Source organism: Plecotus auritus (genome assembly GCF_963455305.1).
Source record: "Plecotus auritus genome assembly, chromosome: 9".
In the NCBI taxonomy this organism is placed as follows: Eukaryota; Metazoa; Chordata; class Mammalia; order Chiroptera; family Vespertilionidae; genus Plecotus; species Plecotus auritus.
Window position 1 is genome coordinate 102,226,967 of NC_137783.1, and position 21,531 is coordinate 102,248,497.

The 21,531-nt window shown below is 42.9% G+C and overlaps 1 protein-coding gene across 6 annotated transcripts in view; it reads right to left on the bottom strand.

Moving 5' to 3' along the window:
- The window catches only part of ANKRD42 (ankyrin repeat domain 42), a 58,502-nt gene that overhangs the window by 14,142 nt on the left and 22,829 nt on the right, over window positions 1-21,531 (bottom strand). For 5 of the 6 annotated variants that reach the window (XM_080640421.1, XM_080640420.1, XM_080640425.1 and 2 more), the window contains 3 exons: window positions 14,565-14,765; window positions 9,457-9,582; window positions 4,389-4,494 (listed from right to left, as the gene is read on the bottom strand). In XM_080640421.1, coding sequence (XP_080496547.1) covers window positions 4,389-4,494; window positions 9,457-9,582; window positions 14,565-14,765 — 433 coding nt within the window. Of the gene's footprint in view, window positions 1-4,388; window positions 4,495-9,456; window positions 9,583-14,564; window positions 14,766-21,531 lie in introns of those variants that run through there. The other variant, XM_080640424.1, reaches the window with a different exon arrangement.

A 21,531-nucleotide genomic window follows, 5' to 3' on the forward strand; every position in this document is an offset into this window, starting at 1 on the left:
GGCGGGGTTCCCGTAACACAAGATGGCTGCACCCACAGCGGAGGCGGGGTTCCTGTAACGAGCAATCAGCAGAGACCTGAGGCTGCATGGCACCGGGCCGGGGCGGGGGGCCTGAGACTGCACCCCCCCGTCCAGTGGGGCTTGACTGGGAACCTCAGGCTGTTCCCCCCACCCCAGTGACAGGCCAGGGAACCTCAGGCCGCAACCCCCGCCTGGAAGGGCTTGATGCGGGACCTCAGGCTGCGCCCCCCACCTGGCAGGGCTTGACGGGGGACCTAAGGCTGTGGCCCCCACCTGGTGCCGGACTGGGGGACCTGAGATTGCACCCCCCGCCTGGCGGGGCTTGATGGAGGTGGGGCCAGCCGGGTCTGGGTCTCACGCGATTTCGAGGCATGCGCAGGTGGGTGGGGACTTGACTCTGGGTCCCACGGCGCACCCCAGACTCTAACAGGAGGAAGATTTTCATATTCATTTTACTAATTTTCTTTCATCTCTGATACTTCTATTATAGAGGAAGGGCAATATTAAAATATTTCCTCTAATTAATTTCCTTTTAATGTGCACGAATTTCATGCACTGGGCCACTAGTAATATATAAAAGCCTAAGCGGCCAGCCAACCAGCCAGTAGCTATGATGCATAATGACCACCAGGGGGGAAGATGATCAATGCAGGAGCTGCCAAGCAACAGCAGCTTTGCAGAGTGCCCTCTCACACTCTGGGACCCCTCAGGGGATGTTGGACTGCCAGTTTTAGCCCAATCCCCACAGGCCAGCCCAAGGGACCCCACCTGCTGGAGGAACCCCACTCACTCGCAGACACCCTTTGAGCCCCAGCACCGCCCCAGGTGCGGGCAGCCTGGGAGGGACTGCGGGAGCTTGGCTCCAGGGTGTGTCGGCCCATCTTGCCCAGTCCCACCCTGCCGGCAACCTCCTTTTTTCTTTTTCTTTTTTAAGTGTGTTTTTTTTTTAAATTTAATATATTTATTAATAAAATATTTAATAATATTTTTTAATTTAATAAATCTTTATTGTTCAGATTATTACAATTGTTCCTCTTTTTCCCCCATAGCTCCCTTCCACCCGGTTCCCACCCCACCCTCTGCCCTTACCGCCCCCCACTGTCCTCATCCATAGGTGTACGATTTTTGTCCAGTCTCTTCCCACACCTCCCACACCCCTTTCCCTCTGAGAATTGTCAGTCCACTCCCTTTCTATGCCCCTGATTCTATTATATTCACCAGTTTATTCTGTTCATCAGTTTTTTTATTCACTTGATTTTTAGATTTACTTGTTGATAGATATGTATTTGTTGTTCATAATTTTTATCTTTACCTTTTTCTTCTTCTTCCTCTTCTTAAAGAATACCTTTCAGCATTTCATATAATACTGGTTTGGTGGTGATGAACTCCTTTAGCTTTTTATTATCTGTGAAGCTCTTTATCTGACCTTCAATTCTGAATGATAGCTTTGCTGGGTAGAGTAATCTTGGATGTAGGTTTTTGCTATTCATCACTTTGAATATTTCTTGCCACTCCCTTCTGGCCTGCATAGTTTCTGTTGAGAAATCAGCTGACAGTTGTATGGGTGCTCCCTTGTAGGTAACTAATTGTTTTTCTCTTGCTGCTTTTAATATTCTCTCTTTGTCTTTTGCTCTTGGCATTTTAATTATGATGTGTCTTGGTGTGGTCCTCTTTGGACTCCTTTTGTTTGGGGTTCTCTGTGCTTCCTGGACTTGTAAGTCTATTTCTTTCACCAGGTGGGGGGAAGTTCTCAGTCATTATTTCTTCAAATAGGTTTTCAGTATCTTGCTCTCTCTCTTCTTCTGGCACCCCCATAATTCTGATGCTGGTACGCTTGAAGTTGTCCCAGAGGCTCCTTACACTCTTCATATTTTTGGATTCTTTTTTCTTTTTGCTTTTCCGGTTGAGTGTTTTTTGCTTCTTTGTATTTCACATCTTTGACTTGATTCTTGCAATCCTCAAGTCTGCTGTTGGATCTCTGTATAATATTTTTTATTTCAGTCAGTGTATGCTTAATTTCTAGTTGGTCCTTTTTCATATCCTCCAGGGTCTCACTAAACTTATCAGCCTTTTCTAGAAAATTCTTGACAAACCTTATAACCATGGTTTTGAACTCTATATCCAGTAGTTTACTTTCCTCCATTTCTTTCATTTGTGATCTCCGCATTTTGGCTGCTTCCTGAGTTGATAGAGTGGCTTTGTGTGCTAGGTGTCCATAGGGCCCAGTGGCTCAGCGTCCCCAGTTACCTGAGGTGGACACTCTTGGTGCACCCCTTTGTGGGCTGTGTGCACAGTCTTGTTGTAGTTAAGCCTTGATTGTTATTGGTATCACTTAGAGGAATTGACCTCCAGGCCAATTGGCTGTGAGGATCAGCTGTGTCTACACGGGAGAACTTCTGTGCTGGAGACACCCTTATGAGACAGGACTTGCAAAAGCCTCTGTGCTCAGCTTGGATGAGGTGGAATCTCAGGGCGGAGCAGACAGCATTGGTTTCCCGTTAGCCCTGCCCTAATAGGCCCCTGTGTCTTAGTGTCCCATGGTAATCTCTGCAAGCACCTCTGAGAGAAAGCCACCCTCGAGTTCCTCCCACTTCCAGACAGTCCAGTTTCTCCCCGATTGAGTTGGGATCCCCAGAGTCTCGCCCGGAACTGGAGTTCAGTGCAGTCGTGAGCTTTAGTCTCCCTCCCGCTTGAGAAAGCCAGCCGCGTACTCAGTTGCCCGCCCTCTCTGCACGCGTGCGCCTCGGTACCTCTGCCTTCCACAGTTCCTCTGAGTCTCAGTGTGCTTTTCTCTTTCCTGACAGTCCAGTTTCACCCCGTATGAGTCTGGATCCCCAGAGTGTCACCCAGAACTGGAGTTCAGCGCAGTCAGGAGCTTTTGTCTCCCTCCCGCTTGAGAAGGCCAGCCGCACACTCAGTTGCCAGTCCTTTACGTGCGTGCATCTCATTACCTCTGCCTCCTGCAGCTCCTCTGAGTCTCAGTGTGCTTTTCTCTTTCCTTCTAATTGTAGAATTTCCACTCAGCCCGCCTTCCTGTGGTTCTGGATGATGTCCGTTTTGTCTTTTAGTTGTAGTTTTGAAATTGTTGTGCGAGGCAGCAGTTTAGGTGTTTACCTATGCCGCCATCTTGGTTTTTCCCGCCGGCCACCTTCTAATTAATTTCCTTTCAATGTGCACGAATCCATGCACTGGGCCTCTAGCAATGTAATATAATCATTAAAATTAACAATAATTATGTTTACATATAATTATTATAATTAATAATGATTATTACAATAATTATAATTTTTCACTCCACAAGATGCTAAGCTCCTTTGAGGGCAAGAACTGTGTTTTTTCATCTTTGTAACACTAACACTAACCGTAACATTTGAAACATGGTAAGTATAATAAAGTTGAATTAAAAAAAAAAAACAGCCCTAACTGGTTTTCTCAGTGGTTAGAGCATTGGCCCATGGACTGAAGGGTTGTGGGTTCAATTCTGGTCAAGGGCACGTACCTCGTACCTCAGTTGCAGGCTCAATCTCTGGTCCTGATTGGGGCACATCTGGGAGACAACCAATCAATGTGCCTCTCTCACATCAATGTTTCTCTCTCTCTGTCTCTCCCCCTCCCTTCCACTCTAAAAAATCAATGGAAAAAAATATCCTTTGGTAAGGATTAACAACAAAAACAAACAAACAAACAAGCAAAAAAAAAAAAAAAAAAAAACCCACAACCAAATTAAAAAATGGTCTAAATATTCCTTGAGGACCTGAGACCAAAATTTGTTTCAAAACCCATATGACTCCTTTTGATTAACTCTATCATACAATATTTCTCAAGAGGTGCCAGCATTTGAGTGGGATGATTCTATGTTATTCACCACTATTCTGAGTCCTATAGAACATTTTGCATTTAAGCATTCTTGGACCTAACCTCACTAAATATTAGTGACTAGAGGCCCAATGCATGAATTTGTGCACAGGTGGGGTCAGGCCGGCCCACCCCAATGGGGGCCCATCGGGGCCCTGATCAAGCCGGTTGGCCTCCCCAGTGCACATCATAGCGACCGGTCATTCCGGTTGTTCCAGTGTTTTGGTCTCTTGGCTTTTATATATATAGATGGTTGCTAGTCATTGTGACAAACCCAAATTTCCAAAAGACCCTCCTCCAGGAAAGGAGACAATATTACCTCCCAGTTAAGAATCACTGCTTTAGAGAAAAGAGTTGATATACTGTCAAATGTCTATTCAGCTTGAATATTGTCATTCTATCAGCATTTGACAATATCATCCCATTGAATCTTCAGAGATTTAAGTATAACAGAGTACATGCAAAACTTTAAAAACAAAATCAAGAAAAAAAAGTAAAGCAGATAGGAATACCTCTTAGCCACATCACTGGGTTTCTCCCCTGCTTTGTTGGTAATATTACTGTCTGCTCCCATTTTAATTATCCACTGCAAACATTCTATGTGACCTTGTCCAGCAGCTGTAAAAACAAACAGAAAATATACAAAAAGTTGTTACTAGTAGCAACTTTCCAAAATTTTAAACACCATTAGAGAATACTTGCAATAACCAATAAATTGAGCAGATGTAATTTTCACCATTTCATTTATTCATTCATCAGACAAACATGTAATCAAATATACACTGTGCTCATCACCTATACAGAGAACTTTACATACAGATATAAAAGTTGAGGTTCAAAGAAGTTATTTCTTTAACATCACACAATTAGTAATAGATTTGAAACTATAATCTAGTTTTTTATAATCCTTATTGAGTGTTTGTCTGCTGATATTTATAGCTCCTGACCAATCTTATATCACACCTTATATCACAGAACTTATTCCTCTGACTCTCACAACTCAAAATTTATAGGTCCCCAATTACCTAAACTGTTTACACCTTTTTCTAAATCTTATCCTTAAGACACATGCACTCGATATTAATTTTCACCTCCACAACGCTGCTTATGTGTCTTCTCACCTAGTGCCCATCACTCAACTCTATGCTTATCTGACTTCTACCCATCCTTCTAAGTCCTTCTCAAGACTCAGGGAAACTGGGGCGGGGGGGGGGGTGGGGACTTAATAGACTTAAAAGAGCTGAATTTAGGTCTACTAAACAATGAGACTGAAGGACAGAACAGAATTTAGCAAGTGGCTGGCACATATAGACCTGCAACCAATATCTATAGAGTTGATGAGTGAATGAATGAAGAAAAAAAGTAAATGAAATCTAAGCTCTGCTCTTACCAACTCTGTAACCTCAGTCAAAAAACCTGTGTCCTCTGGACCTCAATTTTCTCATCTTTTACACAGATAATTTCATATTTATAAAGCAGTAGTGATTTACACTGCTGGTTCATAAAATTACAATAAGGGTTAAACATGACAGTTTTGCATCCTGTTAAATGTCATATAAACATAAGGTGTTATTTATGAATTCCCATGAATATTTCCTCAATAATTTAACCCTTAGCAACTTGTTATGTTCAATTTCTACTCCTGAATTCCACTGCATGTATTTTAACAACCAAAAACTTTTTGCCATTTATTACATCCTGACTTATACAAATCTCTAGTTGTTCATGGTATAAGTATATAGCTCCTTAACAGTAAGGTCTGGATCTCACGCGATTTCCATGGTGTGGGCACATGACTGGTGCTGAATATATATGTGCCTCTGTAAAATAAATCAGAGCATGAACTTTTGGTATGGCTTGCTGTCTTAAAAAGTTAATACACCTTCAATACTGGGAACAGAGAGGAAAGGACACAAAGACAGATCCAATGACAAAGCAACCCCATCACTATAGCCCTATGGCCCAGCTTACAAAAGGTCTACTAGTATAAGCACTCTTGTCCTACCTTTCCCGAATTGACTCAGATCCATCTTCCAAACTCAGAATTGGCAGTTGAGGAGCCTGGGGCTTCTCTTTTCGCTTCTCTTTTCTCCTTCAGCAAATCCAAAATAGCTAACAAAGAATACTACAGGATTTCCCATACCTCTAGACATAACCCTTCTTTACACAAAAACAGCAACATCTTTTCTCTTTAAGAGTTATAAAACCATATTTATGAATCATGAACAATGATGAGCTTTATAAAACAGAGTTTAACCCAACATTTCCATTTTATTACACAGGTAATATTTATAGGGGGGAGGGCTAAGTAATTTATCTACAATGAAATACAATAAAAGAATTTTTATCTAAGATCCTTATTTTATATTGATTAGAATATATTTATTAATTTGACCAATGTTTTATAAGAGAACAAGATAAAATTATGCAGTGGCTATAAATTTTTTTTAATTATTTGAAATAATTAAGACTTAAAAGTAAACGAAGAAAGAGAAGTTATAGTAGATTTAACAATCATTAAATGACTGATACTGCAGCTTATTTACTGAATCAAAATTAAAATGAAAGGAAAAGAAGCAGATAGACTGACAAAATGTTAATTAAATTATAAGGTAACTTTCATTTACCCAAGTTGGTATGATTTAGCATACAGATACTCCACAGAAAAAAAGATAATGTACACAAAAATGTCCCTTCCCCCTGCTGCAGCCACTTATCACCCCTCCACCACACCATCTGATCCACCCCTGGCCCCAGGAGTCCTTACGGACAAACTGACCAGAGAAGGGGTGAAGGGCAAACCCTTTTGGTTCCTCTTCACTTTCACCCTCTCACCTTCTCACAATGGCTGTAACCCAAACACTCTGTTGTTGAACATCAATCTCTTTAGAACCTTCTTCCAGTTCCCTCATTTCCATCTCAGTTCAACTGGTAAAGAATTGACTGAGAGAGTCTGAAAACCATCTGGCAAGTAAAACTTTAATGTATCATCCCTCCAAAGATGCATTATAAATACTGTGAGTGAGCCTCTCTTTTGCTCTCCCATAAATGACACCCCACATACACATTAGGAATAAAAACTGGTTATACTTAGGTTATGAAATAGGGGCTTTGCTCCAGGCAGCACATTTTCTTAAAAACCACAATCTTTTATGCACATTTCATAAAAGTATCCACTCCATTCATAAATCCCATAGTGAAAAGTTTTAATGCCTAGACAGCTAGTAGAGATGGATAGAGTGAGATTCTCCAAGTACAGAATAGCATTTACCAAAGTGGGCCACCTCTATGTATAAGAGAAACCCCTATCACTTCCGCTTCTTTCTGCTCCAAATACCCTTTCTCTTATAAAACTACTAGAGGCCCAGTGCACAAATTCATGCACCAGTGGGGTCCCTCGGCCTGGCCTGCAGCATCAGGCCAAAACCTGGGCTCTCCAACATCCCTTGAGGGGTCCTAGATTTGTGAGAGGGTGCAGGCCAGGCTGAGGGACCCCACCGGTGCACAGTCAGAGCCAGGGAGGGACACAGGAGTTTGGCCAGCCAGGGAGGGACTGCAGGAGGGCTCCAGAGCATGTTCGGCCCATCTCGCTCAGTCCCAATCAGCCGGATCCCAGCAGCAAGCTAAGCTACCAGTCAGAGCATCTGCCCCCTGTTGGTCAGTGCACGTCATAGCAAGCGGTTGAGTGGCCTTAGCATATCATTAGCATATTACGCTTTGATTGGTTAAACAGTCGACCAGTAGACCAGACACTTAGCATATTAGGCTTTTATTATATAAGATTGGTACACATGGTACTTAAGATTCTTAAGATACATTATAAATTAAACAAACTTTAATGATTAAGCTAAGAACCTAAACAACAGTAATGTTATTTCATAATTTATGAAATAAATAACAACCATAAATTATTTATGAAATAAAATCCTATTCAAACACAGGACTATATTAACAAGACTACTGTCTTTTTATTGTTGTTGTTAATCCTCACCTGAGGATATTTTTCCATTGCTTTTTAGAGAGAATGGAAGGGAGTGGGGAAGGGAGAGAGAGTGAGAAGCATGGATATGAGAGAGACACATGGATTGGTTGCCTCCTGAATGGTTCCTGACCAGAGCCAGGTTCAAGCCTGCAACCAAGGTACATGCACTTGACTGGAATCAAATCCAGGACCCTTCAGTCCACGGGCTGATGCACTATCCACTGAGCCAAATCAGCTAGAGCAACATTACTCTTTTTACTCTAAGACTTGTACAAGAAATACCAGCCATCACATTATAAAAAAAGGTATAATATCACAAATGAAGCAAAATAGAAATTTCAGATGCTGGAAGTTAAAGATTTGGCTTTTTATTTTATAAATAAAAGGGAGATTGGCAAGAATAAGTCCTAGAGATATACTCCCTGCACTGAGTTAACAATCTGACAGTCTGATTTAAAATAATAACAAAAAAACACGGATCGATATTTTAGAATTCCACATAGAAGAAAGGAGAGTGCAGAGAAAAATTGTGCATATCTAGAAAACGTGTTCATGTCATGTTCATTGATATTTCTATAGAAGTAAAAACATTTTTTTGCAGAGTATTATAATAAAGAAAATTCTCCTAGAGGTTGCTTGTTTGATTCCCCATCAGGGTACATACCCAGGTTTCAGGCTCAGTCCCCAGTGGGGGCCGTGCAGGAGGTTGATCAATGTTTCTCTCTCTCTCTCTCTCTCTCTCTCTGTCTCTCTCTTCCTTTCTCTCTAAAATCAATAAAAACATTTTTAAAAGATAGATATTAGCATTAACCGGCCATTTTCAGTCCAAAGAAAATGTTACTCTTAAGAAATTTCTCTAACAGTGAATTTCACATCTCAACTACATGACAAAATCAAAAGAGAACTTTTATTGGAATTACCCTCAAATGTGAAAATGTGTAAATATCTGACATCATAAAAGGAATATCACACTTGAATTGAAAATTAAGCACTCTGACCCTGGCCGGGTAGCTCAGTCGGTTAGAGCATTATCCTAATACACCAAGGTTGTATCCCTGGTAAGGGCACATATAAGAATCAACCGATGAATGTATAAACAAGTGAAACAACAAATTGATGTTTCCTTTCTCTCTTTTTCTCTCTCTCAAATAAATTAAAACATTTTTAATTAAAATAAAATAAAATAAAATAATAAAATAAAATAAAATAAAATAAAATAAAATAAAATAAAATAAAATAAAATAAAAATTAAGCACTCTGCCATGCATTTTCATGTGTTTCTGATGGGTAATTATTATAAAAGGTAAATAATTCGCCCTAACTGGTTTGGCTCAGTGGATAGAGCGTCAGACTGCGGACTGAAGGGTCCCAGGTTCGATTCCAGTCAAGGGCATGTACCTTGGTTGCAGGCACATCCCCAGTAGGGGGTGTGCAGGAGGCAGCTGATTGATGTTTCTCTCTCATCGATGTTTCTAACTCTCTATCCCTCTCTCTTCCTCTCTGTAAAAAAATCAATAAAATATATATTTTTTTAAAAAGGTAAATAATTCAATAGCAATTGTGTCAGAATTGAAAATTAAACAAGAATCATAACTCACCTTTATGCATAGGAGTTGATCCATTATTATCACGTTCATTAATATTGATTACTCCATCTTCTATTAATTTCTTAAGCATTTCCAAATCACCCTTAAAGGCAGCCACATGACCTGGAAATGCTAAACCTATGAATAAAAAATTCAGCATTTCAGTAAACACTTGAGCTCATTCTTTTTTCCTGCCTTAAGTGGTTGCACATTTTAGATTTCAATATTAACTGAAGTATGAGAATGTTACATTGGAATTAGTTCTCTTAACAATAAAGTAATAAAAAGAGAACCACAAAATAAGATTATTATTAACTGTGTAGCCTTTCCACCCCTCAGGACCTCAAATATGCTAGGAGTAGTATTATACCAGAACTATTCTTAGTCATATTCCCTTTTACCCGTGAGCCACCACAAAACACAAAGAGATGGTCATTTTTGACCGTTTGCATAAAGACATACTTGGCTCAACTCCTACATTAGCATAAACCACTCTTTCCCTCTGTTTGCAAGGAAGTGAAAAAAGTAAACGTAAGCAGATAAAGTATAGGTATGTATATACACATATACAAATATATATATACATACAGTATACACATACACACACACACACACACACACACACACACACGTGTGTGTGTGTGTGTATGTACCTGATCTATTAGTGCCTACCATATCTATATATATATAAAGAGCCAGGGTCATAACATCCAAAACGACCAAAGGCTCGACCATAGGCCAGGCTGCGCACACAGCAGGCAAGCGGGCTGAACTGCTGACCTCTCGGAGAGAGAGAGATGTGGGGCTGATCAGCAGGGGCAGCAGCTACTGGCGAGGCACGGAGAGAGAAGCAGGGTGATCAGACCCTGCTTCTCTCTCTGGGCCTCGCCAGCAGCCAAGCCTCTCTCTCTCTCCCAGAGGTCAGCAGTTCAGCCCGCTCACCAGCAGCCTAGGGCGGCTGCTGATCAGCCCTGCCTCTGTGATCAGGCTCAGAGATAGGCCCGGAGATGCTGATTGGCATAGAAACCAACCAATCAGAATCAAATCTGGGTGAATTGCAAGGAGCCAATGGCTGCCTAGGAGGCAGAGATTTTGACACTGAGTGGAATAGAAACCAACCAATCAGAACCAAATCTGGGTGAACTGCGAGGAGCCAATGGCTGCCTAGGAAGCAGAGCTTTTGATGCTGACTGTCATAGAAACAGACCAATCAGAATCTACTCTGGGTGAACTGTGAAGGCAGAACCTAAGATGGGGGCTGAGGAGGGGTTTTAAGGGCAACAGCTGTTTGGGGTAAGGTGTAAGAAAGTGATGCAATTTTTTAATGACCAGTTTGGCAGTATAGTGCATATGGCTGGCTATCAGTCCAGATATAGGGATTATGTATTTTTGTCTGCCAAGAGCATCTCCTCCTGCTCAAAAAGGCTTTCCAAGCCCCCATTTAAGCAATCCTATCCTACATAATCTATCTATAATAAAAGGGTAATATGCTAATTAGACCGGGTCAACCAGCCATCTTCCAGACATCTGACTTCCTTCTGGACAAAGCCATGGTGGTTGGGGCCGAGGCAGAGGTGGTTAAGGACAATCAGGCCTGGTGGGGAGGGTAGTTGGGGGAGAGATCAGGCCAGCAGGGGAGGGTAGTTGGGGGAGAGATCAGGCCAGCAGGGGAGGGCAGTTGGCGGCGAGATCAGGCCTGCAGGGGAGGGCAGTTGGGGGCAAGATCAGGCCAGCAAGGGAAGGCAGTTAGGAGCGATCAGGCAGGTAGAGGAGGTTAGGGGCCATCAGGCCAGCAGGGGAAAGCAGCTAAGGGTGAGATCAGGCCAGCAGGGGAGGGCAGTTAGAGGCGATCAGGCAGGCAGGGGAGAGCAGTTAGGGGCAAGATCAGGCCAGCAGGGGAGGGCAGTTAGGGGCAATCAGGCTGGCAGGGGGGAAAGGTAGGGGCAATCAGGCCGGCAAACAGAGGGGTTAGGGGCAATCAGGCAGGCAGGCAGGCATGTGGTTAGGAGCCAGTCATCCCGGATTGTGAGAGGGATGTCCGGATGGGTCCCAGATTGGAGAGGGTGCAGGCCGGGCTGAGGAACCCCCCTCTGGCATGAATTTCGTGCACCGGGCCTCTAGTCTACATATATAAAAGCCTAAGCGACCATTACGACTGAATGACTGGAACAACTGGAACAACTAGCCAGTAGCTATGACACACACTAACCCAGAACTTGCTGCTGAGGCCCTGACAGCCCCGAATCTGATTCACCCGCAACCCAGACCCAGACAGGAGGGAGGAGGGAGCCTGATTCCTCGCTGAATCAGCCATTGGTTAGCTTGCTGCTGGGGCCCTGACAGCCCCGCACCCTGGACCCAGACAGGAGGGAGGAGGAAGCCCGATTCCTTGAGGAATCACCCATTGGTTAGCTTGCTGCTGGGGCCAACATCCCATGGTCCCTCCCCACTGGCAGGCCAGCCCCCCAATCAGCCCCGATTGCAGATTAGGCCAAGGGACCCCACCCATGCACGGATTCATGCACTGGGCCTCTAGTAGCAAATACTTGATAAAAATTTTTTTAATAACAACTACATATATTGAGCCTTTACTGAATGCCCGGCACAGTTGTAAGCACTTTCAAGGACTGCCTCGTTTAAGCCTTTTAGCAACTCTGAGATACAGCTATTCTCATTTTTACATATGGAAAAGAAACAACTTAGAATAGCCAAAGAGTATGTTAAAAAGAACTAAGTTTGAAACTTACAGCCTCACTATAAAGCAACAGTCATCAAGACAGGGTAGTACTGGCAAATAAACAGATATATTAGTATGATAGATAGAATGCAGAGGCCAGAAATACACCTATACATATACACATGGCTGATTTTTTATAAAGCTGCTTTCCAAAAATATGGAGCTAGGACAAGTGGCTATATTTTTATAAGTTAAAATCAACACTTTATTTCATTCAATACATCAAATTTAACTTGATGTGGAGATCAAAGATATGAATTAAAAAACCAAAACTGTAAAATTGCCAGAAAACATAGGAGAATATCTTGCTGACCTTGGGGTAGGCAAATATTTCATAGATAGGACACAAAAAACACATAACCTGTAAAATATTGATAAATTGTACTTTATCAAAATTTAAAACTTTTACTCTTTGAAAGACACTACTAAAAAATGCAAGCTTCAGAGTGGGAGACAATATTTGCAATACATATATCTGAGAAAACATAATGAACTATCAAATATTCAATAATTAGTAGACAGTCAATCCAATAAAAATGGGCAAAAGAATTAAATAGACACTTCACAAAAGAAGGTACATGAATGCCCATATAAGAAGATGCTCAATATCATTAGTTATCAGGAAAATGTAGATTAAAACCACAATAATATAACACTTCACATCCTTTAGAATGGCTAAAATGAAACATGACCATATGAAATGTTGAGAATTCCCTGGAGCAAATAGAATTCTTATGCATATCTGGTGAGGATGTAAAGTGATACAACTACTTTGGAAAACAATTAGACAACCTTTTAATGTTTTGCTCCACTCCTATGTATTTAACAAGAAAAATGCAAACATATGTCTATGTAAATGTTCAGAGCAGATCTCTATTATTAATAACAGCCCAAACTGGAAGCAATCCAAATACTCATCAGCAGGTGAATTGATAAAATATATACATTCATACAATTGGAATACTATTCAGAGATAAAAAGGAATGAACTACTAAGATATATATATATATATATATATATATATATATATATATATATATATATATGTATATGTATATATATACAGATAAAATTCAAAATTATTAATTTAAAAAATCAAACTAATTTATATCAGCAATTTTCAACTGATGTGCTGCAAGAATTTTTAGAAGATGCAATACCTGACTATTTAGTCAGGGGCACTGACCTCTTTTCCCTTAGACTGTCAAATTTAAAAAAAAAAATGACAACAACCAACACAATAATAGCTGTCCAGTGAATGAATCAAAATTATGCCTATATTCTTTGTCAGATGTTTCTCTCTCACATCGAAATTTTTTTTTCTCTTCTTCCCTCCCTCCGTCTCTCTCTCTCTCTCCCCCCTTCTCCTTTCCTCTCTCTAAAATCATTAAGCAGCCAAAACCGGTTTGGCTCAGTGGATAGAGCGTCGGCCTGCGGACTGAAGGGTCCCGGGTTCGATTCCGGTCAAGGGCATGTACCTTGGTTGCGGGCACTTCCCCGGTGGGGGGTGTGCAGGAGGCGGCTGATCGATGGTTCTCTCTCATCGATGTTTCTAACTCTCTATCCCTCTCTCCCTTCCTCTCTGTAAAAAATCAATAAAATATATTTAAAATCATTAAGCAGCCGGCCAGATTGGCTCAGTTGAGCATGGTGCTGTGCACTGAAGGGCTGCTGGTTCAATTCCAAGTCAGGGCACATACCTAGGTTGCAGGTTCGATCCTCAGTCAGGACATGTTCATAAAGCAACCCATCAGTTTCTTGCATCGATGTTTCTCTCTCTCAGCATATCCTCCAGTGAGGATTTACAAAACAAAACTAGGATACATCTATCAACCTAATCTAAAAAATATGTCATAGAAGGTAAGTCATAAAAGGATACATACCCTTTTATGCCATTTTTATAAAGTTTTAAAAGAAGTTTGAAAGACTGCTAGTTGTCTACTAAAATCCCTTTCCTTCATTAGAAAGCAAGCTGCATCTGAGATGATGCTTCTCATCTAGGTGGCAAAATCTCCAGGCTCCTAGTTATACTAGTATATGGCCAGGTAAATAAACTCTTGCCAGTGGAAAGTTAGCAAAAGTGATGAGTTCAAATTAGACTTGGAAAACCTCTATTTCTTGACATATACTCTTTTCCCCTCCCCATCTCCAGCTGAATTAGCAACAACTACTTTATTCTTAAATCCAATGGTATGAAGATTGCTCATTATATTAATCTCTGTACATTTCTGCCTAAAATATTTCTCAATAAACATAAGAAACTGTATAAATATACGGACAATGGTATGTAACATATTTTAATGTTTAACTTACAACTTCTTTCTTTTCCTTTTCCATTTATTCTACATATTAAATGCTAAAGCAATTCAGGTTTATTACTTACTTTCCTGATCTTTTGGATCATTTCTTTCATACTCAGCCCCCTGGATAAACTGTAAAATGTTCTGCTTATAGAACCTCTGGGCCAGGTCCAGCACATTTTCTCCATTGTCATTGAAGGCTTTTAAAGCTTGTGTTGCACTGTTCATTCTATTGAGTAGAAATTTAAAACAGTGAAGGTGGCCTTCCATGGCTGCTAAGTGAACTATAGGTGAGAGAGAAAAAAGAATTTCATTTTTAAATTGACAATAAAGTAATCATAAAAAAATAAATGATACATTGTCTCTAATCCTCAGAGGGACATACTCTGAGCAAAGAGAACAGACCTTTTTCCAGCCTACATGTCCTTACTCGGCCTTCTAGTCATGCCAAAGCAATACTTACTCTGAGTGTGGAGAAGCCAGAGGAGAGTCACCAAAGAGCAGGCCCCAGAATGTTTTCTTGGAAAGTGAAATCCCAGTTATGCAGCTTATCATTACATGAGAAAATGCTTGCTATGTAAGATAGATAAATGATAGACAAAATTCTTAAATATTTTGCAAAAAAGGGGAAATAAGCCAAAATAGTCACTATGCAAATATGACTGATGTTATTTTTATCACTATGTATTTTGTCACTTTTCCATAAATATTATCTATCTACTAGTAGCCCATTGCGTGATATCACGTGCATTAGGCCAACCACCGCTTCCGCGGCAGCCGGCAAGAACCGCAGCGCGCCACCGGGAGCCCCGCTTCCACGGGAGCCATGTGGCTTCTGTGGGAGGCAGAAGCAAGCCACTGGTGCCCCGGGAGCCAGGAGGGAGCAGTGCTGCTTCTGTGGTAGCCGGGAGGGACCCGGGCTGATTCTGCGGGAGGCAGGAGGGAGCCGCGCCGCTTCCATGGGAGGTGGGCCCGCAGTCTCCTCTCTGGGCCTGCACTTGGCCACAGAGGCTGCGGGCCGGCCCCCTGTCCCTGTCCATGTCCACTCCAGCTGGCCCAAGCCGAGGTGCAGAGGCTCGCCAGCCCCCCTGTCTCTGTCTCCATCTCCCCTCCAGGCCTCACCTGCATGCGCAACCTCCTCCTGTCCAGTTATGACCTGTTACGGCATCCCGGCCTAGTTTGCATATTTCTTCTTTTTTTTTTAAATTAAATATATTTCTTTATTATTTCAGAGAGGAAGGGAGAGGGAGAGAGAGATGGAAACATCAATGATGAGAGAGAATCATCGATCAGCTGCCTCCTGCATGCCCCCTTACTAGGGATCCAGCTTGCAACCTGGGCATGTGCCCTTGGCCAGAATCGAACCTGGAACCCTTCAGTCTGCAGGCCGATGCTCTATTCACTGAGCCAAACCAGGTAGGGCTCCATATATATATGTGTGTGTGTGTGTGTGTGTGTGTGTGTGTGTGTGTGTGTGTGTGTGTATTAAAAGGGTAATATGCTAATTAGACTGGACATCATTCTGGACATCTTTCTTGATGAAGCCAGGGCTGGAGGGAAGCTGGCCCTGGTCCCAGGTGCCAGCGGGCAGCAGGAGGAGGGAAGCAGCCCGGGTCCTGGGTGCCAGAGGGAAGCCAGTGCCAGCAGCCAAGAAAAGGAAGGCCTACTCTTGCATGAATTTTCATGCATTGGTCCTCTAGTCTATACTAATAAAAGGGTAATATGCTAATTAGACTGGGATACCTTCTGGGAGACCTTCCTGACGTCCTTCCAGAAAAAGCCATGGTGGTGGGGCTGAGGCAGAGGCGGTTAGGGGAGATCAGGCCAGGAGGGGAGGGCAGTTGGGAGTGAGCAGGTCAGCGGGGCGGGGGGGGGCCCAGTTGGGGGCAAGCAGGCTGGCAGGGCGGGGGGCAGTTGGGGACGAGCAGTCCGGCAGGATGGGGGCAGTTGGGGGTGATCAGGCTGGCGGTGGGGGGGGGGCAGTTGGGGGTGAGCAGACCAGCAGGGGGGGGGCACTTGTGGGCAATCAGGCCAGTGGGGGGGGGGGGCAGTTGGGGGAGAGCAGGGTGCAAGAGGGGCACTTGGGGGCGATCAGGCCAGCAGGGGGGGCAGTTGAGGGCGAGCAGGCTGGCAGGAAGAGTGATTAGGGGCGATCAGGCAGGTGAGTGGTTAGGAGCCAGTGGTCCCAGATTTCGAGATTGGGCCTAAACTGGCAGTCGGACATCCCCCAAGGGGTCCCAGATTGGAGAGGGTGCAGGCCAGGCTGAGGGACACTAACCCCCGCCCCATGCACGAATTTCATGCACCAGGCCACTAGTGTATATATAAAAGGCTAATATGCTAAGTGTCTGACCGTATGATCAGTTGCTATGATGAGCACTGACAGCCAGAGGACAGACGCTCAATGCAGGAGCTGCTGTGACAAGCACTGGCCATTTACAGAGAAACAGCACTGTGGAACTGGCGCCCACAAAGTAACTTCAGCTTCCCCCAAGTGGGACACTGGCCCTGCCACCACCCCAGAGCAACAGCCCAACAAAAATGCAGGCAATGCTGCCAAGATCCCATGGCGCAAAATGTGGCCCACAGCCCAGCCCAGCCTGGATACAATCGCTGTGGGCGCCAGGTAATGACGTCATGTAACCACGCCCAGCTTTCTCTCCCTAGCGACTAGCCTCCTTACAGTTTCTTCAGCCCAAAAACATGACTCGCTTTATAGCCAGGTGCAAACATTTCACACTTTAGCCAAATGTCTGTGAAGCATTTTCCCATGCCTCATCTCATTTGATCCTCACAGAAGTCCTGGAGTAGGTAGATAGGAGGCTCAATGGAATCCTATTTTCTTTTCATTAGTCGGAAAACGGAGATTTAGAAAGCTTAGAAACTTGACCCAACTGAAAAGAAGAAAGAAATGGTGGACCTTGAAAATGACTTCAGGTTTTCTCACTGCGCAGAATATAGTCAAACATTGCTGCAGTTAAATATTTTACCCTTTGCTCTCCCTGCGTGATCTACAATAATAATCTGCTTCATGTTGATATTTACTGCTGTGTTGCTGACAAGTACCTGAAAGAGAAGTTGGGGTGCTTCACTGGGCTGGAAAAAGTTTAGCTAAATCAGAAAGCAGGTTTAATTAAGCAAGTTTATCTATATACTAGAGGCCCGGTGCATGAAATTCATGCATGGGAGGTGTCACTTAGCACGGCCTGCACCCTCTCCAATCTGGGATCCCTCTCACAATCCGGAACTGCTGGCTCCTAACTGCTCGCCTGCATGCCTGCCTGCTTGATAGCCCCTAACCGCTTTCTACCTGCCAGCCTGATCACCCCCTAATTGCTCCCCTACTGGCCTGATTGATGTCTAACTGCTCCCTGATAGACTCATTGCCCACAACTGCCCTCTCCTGCAGGAGCAATCGCCCCCAACTGCCCTCCCTTGCCGGCCTGATCGCCCGTAACTGCCCTCCCCTGCCTGCCTGATGGCCCCCAACTGCCCTCCCCTGCCAGCCCGGTCTCCCCCAACTTCCCTCCCCTGACGCCCTGATCTCACCCCCAACTGCTCTCCCCTGCAGTCCTGGTCACCCCCAACTGCCCTCCCCTGCCAGCCTGATGGCCTCCAACTGCCCTCCCCTGATGGCCCAGTCACCCCCAACTGCCCTGCCCTCCAGGCCTGGTCACTCCTAACTTCCCTCCCTTGCCAGCCTGGTCACCCCTAACTGCCCTCCCTTGCCAGCCTGGTCGCCCCCAACTGCCCTCCCCTGCAGGCCTGGTCCCCCCCCATTCCCCCCCCTGCCAGCCTTGTCCCTCCCAACTCCCCTCCCCTGCAGGCCTAGTCCCCCCCAACTGCCCTCCCCTGCAGGCCTAGTCCCCCCCAAATGCCCTCCCCTGCAGGCCTGGTCCTTCCCAACTGCCCTCCCCTGCTGGCCTGATTGCCCACAATTGCCTTCCCCTGCTGGCCATCTTGTGGTGGTCATCTTGTGTCCACATAGGGGCGGCCATCTTTGACCACATGGGGGTGGCCATCTTGTATGTTGGAGTGATGGTCAATTTGCATATTACCCTTTTATTATATAGAATGATGTGATCACCATGATAAGTCTAGTAAACATATTTGTACAAAGTTATTACAATATTATTGACTAAATTCCCTATGCTGTGCATTACACCCCTATGACTTATTTATTTTATATCTAGAAGTTTGTAACTCTTTTTTTCATTTAAATTCTTTATTGTTTAAAGTATTACATGTCTCCTTTTTCCCCTATTGATCCCTCCCCAGCCACTCCTACCCCCCAGCACATGCTCTCACCCCTCTACTGTCTGTGTCCATTGGTTATCCTATATGCATGCATACAAGTCCTTTGGTTGATCTCTTACCACCACCACTACCCCTCCCCCACTCTCCTGCCTTCCCTCTGAGGTTTCATAGTATGTTCGATGCTTCTGTGCCTCTAGATCCATTTTTGTTCACTATATTCCACAAATGAGGGAGATCATGTGATATGTATATTTCTCCAACTGACTTATTTCACTTAGAATAATGCTCTCCAGGTCCATCCATGCTGTTGCAAATTGTAAGAATTCCTCCTTTTTTACAGCAGCGCAGTATTCCATTGTGTAGATGTACCACTGTTTTTTTAATCCACTCATCTGCTGATGGGCACTTAGACTGTTTCCAAAGCTTAGCTATTTTAAATTGTACTGCTATGAACATAGGGGCACATATATGCTTTCTGATTGGTGTTTCTGATTTCTTGGGATATATTCCTAGAAGTGGGATTACTGGGTCAAATAACAGTTCCATTTTTAATTTTTTGAGGAAACTCCATACTGTTTTCCACAGTGGCTGCACCAGTCTGCATTCCCACCAGCAGTGCATGAGGGTTCATTTTTCTCCGCATCCTCTCCAGCACTTGTCATTTGTTGATTTGCTGATGATAGCCATTCTGACAGGTGTGAGATGGTACCTACCTCATTGTTGTTTTGATTTGCATCTCTTGGATGATTAGTGACTTTGAGCATGTTTTCATATGTCTCTTGGCCTTCTGTATGTCCGCTTTCAAAAAGTATCTATTTACGTCCTATGCCCATTTTTTTATTGGATTGTTTATCTTTCTTTTGGTAAGTTGTATGAGTTCCCTATAAATTTTGGAGATTAAACCCTTATTGGTGGTAACACTGGCAAATATGTTCTCCCATGTAGTGGGCTCTCTTATTATTTTGTTGATGGTTTCTTTTGCTGTGCAGAAGCTTTTAATTTTGATGTAGTCCCATTTGTTTATTTTCTCCTTGGTATCCATTATCCTAGGAGCTGTATTGGTAAAGATGTTGCTAGGACATATGTCTGATATTTTGCTGCCTATGGATTCTTCTAAGATTTTTATGGTTTCCTGTCATATGTTTAAGTCCTTTGTCCATTTTGAGTTCATTTTTGTGTATGGTGTAAGTTGGTGGTCTAGTTTCATTTTTTTGCATGTATCTGTCCAATTTTCCCAACACCATTTATTGAAGAGACTGTCTTGACTCCATTGTATGCTCTTGCCTCCTTTGTCAAATATTAATTGAGCATAATGGCTTTGGTCGATTTCTGGGTTCTCTGTTCTGTTCCATTGGTCTATATGTCTGTTCTGTGCCAGTACCAGGCAGTTTTGAGAACTGTGGCTTTGTAATATAGCTTGTTATCTGGTATTGTGATCCCTCCAACTTTGTTTTTCTTTCTCAGGATTGCTGCAGCTATTCGAGGTCTTTTTTTATTCCATATGAATTTTTGGAGAGTTTGTTCTAGGTCTGTGAAATATGCCATTGGTATTTTAACGGGGAGTGCATTGAATTTATAGATTGCTTTGGGTAGTATGGACATTTTGATGATGTTGATTCTACCAATCCATGAACACAGCATATTCTTCCATTTGTTTATGTCTTCCTCTACCTCTTTTTTCAATATCCTACAGTTTTCCGAGTACAGGTCTTTTACCTCCTTAGTTAAGTTTATTCCTGGGTATCTTAATTCTTTTGGTGTGATGGTAAATGGGATTGGTTTTTTTTAATCTTTCTGTAAGTTCACTATTGGTGTATAAAAAATGCCATAGATGTCTGGGTGTTAATTTTGTATCCTGCTACATTGCAAATTCATTTATTAAGTTTATTAGTTTTTTGATGGAGTCTTTAGAGAATTTTGTAGCTCTGATTCTCTCCTTCACCACCAATCTCCCCATCCCCACCCCTCTGGCAAAATCAGTTTGTTCTTTGTATCTATTAGTCTGCTTCTGTTGTTTTATTTGTCTGCTTGGTGTTTTGTTTTTAGACTCCACATGTAAGTAAAATCATATGGTATTTGTCTTTCTCTGACTTATCTCACTTAGCATCATACCCTCTAGGTCCATCCATATTGCTGCAAATTGCAGTATTTCATTCTTTTTAATGGCTGAATAATATTCCATTGTATATATGTACCACAGCTTTTTTACCCACTTGTCTATTGATGGGTACTTGGGTTGCTTCCATATCTTGGCTATTGTAAATGATACTGCAATGAGCACATGAACGCATGTATCTTCAAATCAGTGTTTTTATTTTCTATGGTAAATACCCAGGAGTAAAATTGCAGAGTCATAAGGCAGTTTCATTTTTTATTTTTTTATGAACCTCCCTCCTGTTTTACATAGTGGTGCACCAATTTACAGTTCCACCAACCATGCATGAGGGTTTCCACAGCCTCAACAACACTTGTTATTGGTTGACTTTTTGATAATAGCCATTCTGACAGGTGTGATATGATATCTTATTTCCCTGATGATTAGTGATGCTGAGCATCTTTTCATAGGTCTGTTGGCCATCTGTATGTCTTCTTTGGAGAAATGTCTATTGCAGTCTTCTGCCCATTTTTTAATTGGATTTTTTAGGGTTTTTTGATGTTGAGTTATATGAGTTTGTTGTGTATTTTGGATATTAACCCCTTACCAGATATATCATTTGTAAATATCTTTTCCCATTCAGTAGGCTGTCTTTTCATTTTGTTGATTGTTTCCTTTGCTATGCAAAAGCTTTTTAG